Source organism: Chionomys nivalis, chromosome 10 (assembly GCF_950005125.1).
Source record: "Chionomys nivalis chromosome 10, mChiNiv1.1, whole genome shotgun sequence".
Taxonomy (NCBI): Eukaryota; Metazoa; Chordata; class Mammalia; order Rodentia; family Cricetidae; genus Chionomys; species Chionomys nivalis.
In genome coordinates, this window is record NC_080095.1 from 43273244 (window position 1) to 43281622 (window position 8379).

Genomic DNA, 8379 nt, shown 5'->3' on the forward strand with positions numbered 1-8379 from the left:
AAAGTTAGGTGCACCAGAATTTGGTGCACATGTGTTTAGCTGTGTTAAATTTTCCTGATTTCCTGATCCCTTTATTATAAGTGCTCTTCATTTTTTTTTTTTGTAATCGGTTTTAGCTTGAGGTCTATTTTGTCAGGTATGAATATGGCAATACCAATGTGTATCTTGATCTCATTTTCTTAGACTACTTTTCCCCATCCTTTCATGTTAATGTGAGCTTATCTTTAAAACTACGATGAGTTTTTTATACACAAGTAACAGATTTGCTTCTTAACACATTCAGCTATCCTGTGCTTATTTTATATGGAGACTTGAGGTAATTAATATTTTGTGTCATAATAAAAAGTGTGTAAGCTTCATGGTTTTTACTGTTTTTTTTTAAAATTGTTGAAAAGTTAAAAAAAATTAAAGCTAAATTAAGTGCTCTCGTACTCCAAAGGGAAGAATAAGAGCAGAGTCACAATCAAAGCAAGCCAAACTTCAACAGTATAAAATGTCCAGTGCTTGACATCTGGGACCCACTCATAGTAATCTGGAGCAGTTTCACCTAGCAGGCTCTGCCATCCACAGCACACGCACTGTGTATTGAGGATATGGCTCACTGTCAGGACACTAGTGTGCATGATGTCCCCAGTCCAATCCTCAGATGTACCAAGCAGAAAATTATTTAAAAATTCTAAATTACATACCAAACGGAGTTGTCCCATGAAGGCATCAAAGTTCTGGAAACAGTGGAACAGTGAAGATGAAGAGAGACTATAGATTGTGGGTTCAAATACCATTCAATATATTACATCCTGCCTGACGTTAGTTACTCCACTATTTCTAAGATAATAATGTTGAATAAACCAGAAAAACGTGCACACTTAAACTTACAGCTCTATCAGAACGCGAGGAAGACAAACAGCTTCAGGGAACCAAAACTCCTTCACAAACACAGGGCAGCTCAGTAATAGAATAAGCACCTATTATAAAAGAGGGACACTGAAACTTATGGTTTCAGGGACTACGGTATGACACTTGAGCAACAGCCTGCTCAAACACAGACAAAATGATCACTTCCTAGGTAGCTACACTGTGGTTTCAGTAGCTAACACTGGATCAAGCGGATACAGTCTTGTTGGTAAAGGGCCATCCTGTCTTGGTTTCTGTAGCTAGCAGTGTCAGGCACAAACCCAGTTACTAATGTTTGAGGTGACCTATCTTCAGTGAAAACACAGATGACTCTTCTTCCACATGAGCCACTCGAGCAAAAGGCTGCAGCTCACACAGAGCCCGATAGAAAATGGACAAACTATAATGCTGTAAATGATCTCAGCTTCCTTTCCTGCTGCTATGATAAGAAATCCTGGGGAAAGCAACCTAAGTGCTGGCGTGGCTCACAATTCCAGGCTATGGTCCATCTCTGCAGGAAAGTCAAGGTAGCAAAAATTGGAAGCATTGAATCATATGATGTCCACAGTCTGGAGCAGAAAGCAGGGCACTGGTGCAGGAGTACTAGCTAGTATCTGATCATCTTCTACACTCCACAGAGTTTGAAACCCATTTCCTAGGGAAGGGTGCCACCCACAGTGGATGTGTCTTCCCACGTCAATTAACAAAACTAAGATAATCCTCCACACACATGCCAACCTAATCTAGACAATCCCTCACTGAGATGCCCATCCCAACCGATTATAGATTGTTTCAAGTTGGTGATTAAAAACGACTGTCACAAGTGGCAACCACACTGGTTCTCTTGCTTCTTAACCCTTCTTTCTCTTCTGATGGCAACCCCAAAGTAGAACTCTGATTCAGAAAATGCATTTGCTTGAAGACTTTGACGTCAAAGGCGGGAATAGGCTTCTCATTGCCCATCTCATATTCTGTGAAACTATTTCTGAAGTGATTCATCCTAAACTCTTCCACCAAAATTTTATCTGTAAACTTCATATAGCCATGCAAATTTAATTTACACACCCTCTGTTTATGTAATTTTGGGAATGGACATATGTGATCCTAGGATTTCAAACGTGAGAAGTTTCAGGAAGTAATTAAATAATTGAAAACCATACCTGCTGATTCCTTGTGTGCTGGCGTAACAGTAAAATGTCAAACACTGAACGTGGAATAGACACAGTTAGCATAGTTCAGGAATGAGAATGAGAAGGTAGCCTAGACGCGGCTGTGTATTCAGTCCCTAGAATGTTCCATCATTTCCTTACTTTTGGTCTTTATTTCAGGAACATGTAGCCGAAGTATATTTATCTAGGAATAATAATATCGTCCTCCAAGGCCTGAAAATATGACTATAGGTAACCGCATAGCAAGGTTCAGAACTACTGTTGAAATTCCAGATGCCTAAGACAAAAATGCTTTCATGCTTCTCCCTACATCACTGGCATACGTCCTTCAAATGCTTACCAGTTTAGACTAGCAGTAAAATAGACAAGTATAAAATTCTAATACCGTCAATTTTAAATACCACGACAGCATTAATATTGGTATGTGCTAATCATTTTAAATTCAGTGAGGGATCCTATGGAAACTGGGAGGACTGGCCTTAGAATGTGTGCAGTTCCTCTTGTGACTTTGGAAGCTCTCTCAAATCTAGACATAAACGAAGCATAAGCAGACATTGAAGTACGGCACAGAATAGTCCAGTATAAAGAAAACCAAGCAAAACAAAGAAACAGAATAACCTTCAGAAATTATGTTTAAGATGAGTTTAAATGTGGAAGCCCATTTTCTAAGTCCACCATGAGTTCATTTCAAGATGAAAACGCCAGGCTTCTTGGAGAGTATGAGATTGTCACAGGAATCATGATGACTCCTTCCTGTAGCAGACAGCAATTTCCTTCATAGTGTTACTTCCTCTGGTGTGTTACAAGAATTACTACTTTCAAATTCTCCTTATGATGTTTTCCCCTCTCCCACAAGGCCCCCTTTTCCTTTAGAAAGGTCAGCAGACAAGCACTGAAATCTTAAAAACAACAAAGTGAGAAAGTGTCAGAATAAGTGCCTGATTGACACGCATAGATATCCTGGTTCTCAACCTTTTGCCTATAAGGTGGAAGGCCCCATCTTCACTACTACCCCATTGGTGCGGGAGAATTGTCTGTATTTTGTCAATCATGTTTTAAGTAAACGCTGACTGGCCAGGCAGGAAGTATAGGTGGGTCAACCAGACAGGAAGCAGAGGTGGGGCAATGAGAACAGGAGAATACCAGGAAGGAGGAAGCCCATTCCCGCCCAGACCACCGAGAAGCAAGATGTAATCTGCGCGGCTGAGAGAGATACTGAGCCACATGGCTAATATAGATCAGAATAATGGGTTAATATAAGTGATAAGAGCTAATAAGTAACCGGAGCTAATGGGCCAATCAGTTTATAACTTATGTAGACCTGTGTGTGATTTTCTTTGGGACTTGCCAGCTGTGTGGTACTGGGCAGGACGGAAACCCCAACAAGTCGGCCCTCATGTTACACCCCATCCTCTCTGTTGGTGGTTTCCAACCACACCTACAACGACAGGACTCGTTCTTGTTACACACTCCCCTGCAACTATAGCTCTTGGCGTTATACAACCTAAAGACAATGGTAGGAGCTAGTGTGTGTATTCAGCACGTAAACTACTCCAGCATTATTGAAGATACTGCATCAAGTTTGATACTTTTGAGAGAGTATATCACGTCTTAGATGCTGAGTGTAATCCCTGGGTATTTGACAAAACAAAGAATTTTCCCATTGTCACATAGCGAAGTTCAGCACCACTACTGAAATTCTGATGTCTAAAAACATGAATGTTTCTTTCATTCATGCATCCATTTAATTCACAAATGTCCCTTTTGAGAATAATTTTCCATTAACAACAAAACAGAGAATAATCTACTAGAGTTGCAAACAGACCAGGACAATGCTCACAGTAGCACACACTAATGCAGCCCATATTTGACACAGGCATCTAGAAAACTTTTAACATGGACATCATAAAAATGTTTTCTTTTTTCATGAAAAATGATCTGGAAGATGGATTTACATATAGAAGTATAAAGAATGTGACCAAATGTTGGGGCACAGTAGAGTGGCGGGGCATTTACCTGGCTTGGGTAAGGCTCGGGGTTCTTGACTGTGTTGCTCAGCACCACAAAACAAGACAAAAACAATTAAAATCCAAACAAAACCTCAGACATGATAAACTACGTGATATTAAGACTCAACAGTTAAGAATGTTTACTGCTCTTGCAGAGACCCAGAGTTTGGTTCTCAGCATCCACGATGGGTTACCCACAGCCACCTGCAACTCTGGTTCCAAGAACTGTGACTCTGGCCTCCACTAGCATCTGCACCCACATTTACAAACAGAGAGGGGGGAGGAGAAATGAGGATGGAGGGAGGGAGAGGAGAGGAGAGAGGAAGGGAGATTTTAAGAAACAATTATAAAGCACAAATTTAAACATAGAGGCACAATTTTAACTCCTCAGTGATTTTATTTCATGATGAAAATCTCAGATTTTGGAAAGTTACACTGCTGGCCGAGGAAATCATTGATAATTTCTTGTAGAGATCGACATGATTTTGTTCATTGGGTGGCTCCAGTTCGTATGGAATGAAATCAATTAATTTTTTATAGGAGATTGTTTCCCTCTGGTGTCTATAGTTATTATTGCTCTTGAAATTCCACCAAAAAGAAGTGACACCAAGATAAGAGCCATACGAGTAAATAAGACAAGTAATATCCTGTTCACACTCACTCGTATTTTGGCTCGAAACATTTGCTCCGGAGTAAATGTAGGTCCACTGTCTAAACTGCCGCCTGCTCCTATGTGTTCACAGTTTGGTGGCCGCCAACCTTGCATACAGTGACAATTGCCTCTGTTGTTACATACCCCTCTGAAATTACAGTGGCTGACGTTGCATCTAAAATGCAAGGTTTGGTGAAAAACACAGGCTTTGTTTTTACAGTATTTCCCGGGGCCACAGGTTGCACCATCCACTACAAGCCCCATTTCCGGAACTTCTGTCCCATGGTGTGCATCATACCCAAAGCACTGCTCTTCCTTGATGTCTTGTACCTTTATGTGATGAAATGTAGTGTGCTCACCACCACCAGGAACACGACTGACACCATCACAATGTAGCAGTCCACAAAAAATACCGTCATCTTGACATGGGAGAGGTATGCTTCCGCCTCGCTGTTTCACTACCCCACAGTTTCCGAATCGGTCACCTTTGATATTTAATTTATAGCATGCTGGTGAAGCATCCCTAACTTCATATCCAAAAAGAGCTTGGCACTGCAAATTACGATCACTGCAATTTCCTGACATGCAAACTGCTAGTGGTGAGCAGGGAGTTCCATCCTGGATGTAAAAATTTTCCGGGCAATTCTGGGAGATTCCATTACAGTATTCTGGAAGATCACAAATGCCAAGTTTGTCTCTGCACAAAGTTCCTATGGGTGCAAATGTACAGTTCTTACAGCAAGCTCCTATATTACAAGTAGTGCCCTGAGTAAAGATGCAAGTGGTTGTACAGCACCTGTTGAAGGCACACTCTTTCAAGGAGCCGCAGTCACATTCCTCATTCTCATCCACCTTCTTGTCTCCACAGCGAGGAACTACATATTTAAAATTGTCATATTGAGCACGATTTTCACTCAGGCATTCGTCCCATTCATGGATCCTCTTATGTATTGCAGCTTGGGAGCAATTACTTAACATGTCCACGAGAACAGGATATTCATGCATGAGACAGTTGCTTCTTTTGAAACAATAACAGCCTTCATCATCATGCTTTAAACCAATAACGTGACCGTTTGAATGAGACATAACAACTGCTGTCATAAACACGTGGCGGCTGGCAGCATTGACATATGACACAGCCTGGTTGTGCTTGCACAGTGCGGACTGATAGCCCAGGTATTCAGAATTTCCAATTTTCCTTCCTGTTATAAGAACTGAAAGTGATGCCTTTATCTGATCATGAAAATTTCTTCTAAAACTGCCAAATGCTACCACAAGTCCCATATCATTATTCTTATTACTTTCCACATCCATTTGGTCTTGTGTTTCCCAAATACATATAGCGCGTACATACACAGCTAGGCCACTTAGCTTGTAAATGGTGTCTGATAGGCTGTTCATAACCAATATAAACTCAAGCGAACGGGTAAAGTTGTTGATCGCCTTAGCTAATGTAGAAGTCATCGTGTAGTGGACTCTCAGCACTTTCACATGCACGCGCCACAAATAGACTGGAGCTGCTCTGGGAATCCCAACAAGCTTCGTCTCTTCAAGGGACTTATCTGCCTCTGCCACCTGCTCTTCGTTTCTACACCTTTTAGACTCAAGTGATCTTTCTTCCACTACAAGCAGAGAAATTACATGCTCAAATTTGGAAGAAGATGCCAGTGGTTTGATTTCATAAGTGAAGTCATCCACCTGTAGCATGCCATTGAGGCCTCCATTGCAGGTGTCTAGTGTGGCCTGGGACCCAGGGACCCCTTCCAGGTAGCTGTAGAAGTAACAGTCTCGAGGAACAAATGGGTAGTCCTCCTGCTCGGCTCCTTGGTCGTTAGTAGTGTATACAGGAAAATTTTCAGGAATCATGTTCTTCTTGAGCTTCATGTGGACCACGTGTCTTTGTCCCCTGAAGCGCATGCTGTAGGTGATCTCGGCTGGCATATCACTTCTACCCATCCTCTGGGGGACCTTCCTGGGAATCACAACTTCAGAGGTAGTGAAGCGCCATTTTGGCGGGCTATGGGAACAGACAGGGCACAACAGTACCCAGAGCACAGATAGCCAGAGAGAACCTCCCAGGAGGACCCGAGTGCAGATAGATGCCCGGAAGGGGGCCATGGACAAAAGCAAATGTAGTCCACTGGGGGCAGACAAGACTAAGACCCCAAAGTTTACACCATGTCATGAGGAGAGGAGAGTGAGGCAAGAGGCTGACAAGCTCTGATAAGTAAAGCCAGAGATGCTGTTACATAACAATGCTGTGCTCAGCCAAGCTTTGTGTGCTCAGTGATCTGGAGAGCCTATGGCAAAGCCCCAGGGCTGAGAACAAAGGGGGAGCCACTTGGAGTAATTAGGACATATTTATAGCAAAACACTTATAAATCATTCTAAGGCTTGTATCTTATCTGTCCATTTTTCATATTTGACACAATCATCAATCCACTTTTCTTGGTTGGTACAAAAATCCCACTATGGCTATTGAAGATAAAATGAATTACCAGACTGACAGTAATTATAATTGGTATTATGTCAATCTCAGATAAGTCATTTAGTTTTTCATATTCTGCTTCTATTTTCACCTAAAGTAGCACTATGCTGTATACTAACACCTGGTGTTAGGATATTTCCCATCCTTAACATGGGAAAGATTTTTCCTTTTAATATTACTTAAGTCTCTTCTTAATGACTTCCAAGGTGTCTTACCACATCTGATGGCTTCTCAGTTTGTCTGCAGCTGGCATGATTTCTCTGATCCTGTGGTTGTGCCTTGCAGTGGAGTGTCAAATGTTGTTTGTATCAAAATCTCAATTGTTGCCTTTTACCAATAAAGGTTTGGGAGCAAGATGCTAGGGTGAAAACTTGTTAGTTCTGAGAGGCAGAGAAAGCACCCAGCTGACCTTCCTCCTCCACAGACCTCTCCAGTGCTTCTCCTCTCTCCCATCCAAAACAAATCTCTTCAACCTCAGTGTCCCTCCCTTCTACTTCCTGTGTGTCTCTCTATCCATCCTCCTGACTCCATTTTACTCTGTTTTTTCTTAATAATCATGTTCACTTTCTGTCAACTTGTTGCTTGCTCTGCCTCTTAATCTATGGTTGACTTTACTTAATCCTGTTTAAAATATTAAAGCAGAAAGCTCTTGGATTAAAGGTGTGTGCTAGGGCTGAGCCACATTCCAACTAGAAACATGTATTTCTAGTAAATAATGCAATCTCAGGCTTTACAGTGTGATCAAATAGCCTGCGATACTTAACTTTTTTGTCTTCAGGACCTACCTGCCTGAGCCTAATCTCGTATATATGACTCCCATTTGATAAAATTGATTCTGTGCATGTCCTACCTTATGACTTAGTGTGCTTAAATCACCCAGCTTGTGATGGGCAATTCAGGTTGCATGATAAATTGGTGTCCCATTGTCAAATATTCAGTTTCCACTAAGGCCCAATAACAGGCCAAGAGCTGCCTTTCAAAGGGAGACTAGTTGTCTGCAGGTAATGGCAGAGCCTTGCTCCAAAATCCCAAAGGTCTTCTCTTGATTCACATGTAGGGGACTGCAAAGACTCCAAATAGCATCCCTAGCTGCCACTGCCACCCCATCCTCTGGTATAAATATGTGTTACCAATGAGTTCAAAGTGGTTACTACCTCCTGATCGCTT

The 8379-nt window shown here is 41.8% G+C and overlaps 1 protein-coding gene across 1 annotated transcript; it reads right to left on the reverse strand.

Annotated features, from left to right (window-relative positions):
* Positions 1-4598: 4598 nt before the first annotated feature.
* Positions 4599-6842, reverse strand: LOC130882259 (disintegrin and metalloproteinase domain-containing protein 21-like). Its single transcript, XM_057782168.1, has one exon. The coding sequence runs from the start codon at positions 6840-6842 to the stop codon at positions 4599-4601; it is 2244 nt and encodes a 747-aa protein (XP_057638151.1).
* Between the last annotated feature and the right edge of the window lie 1537 nt (positions 6843-8379).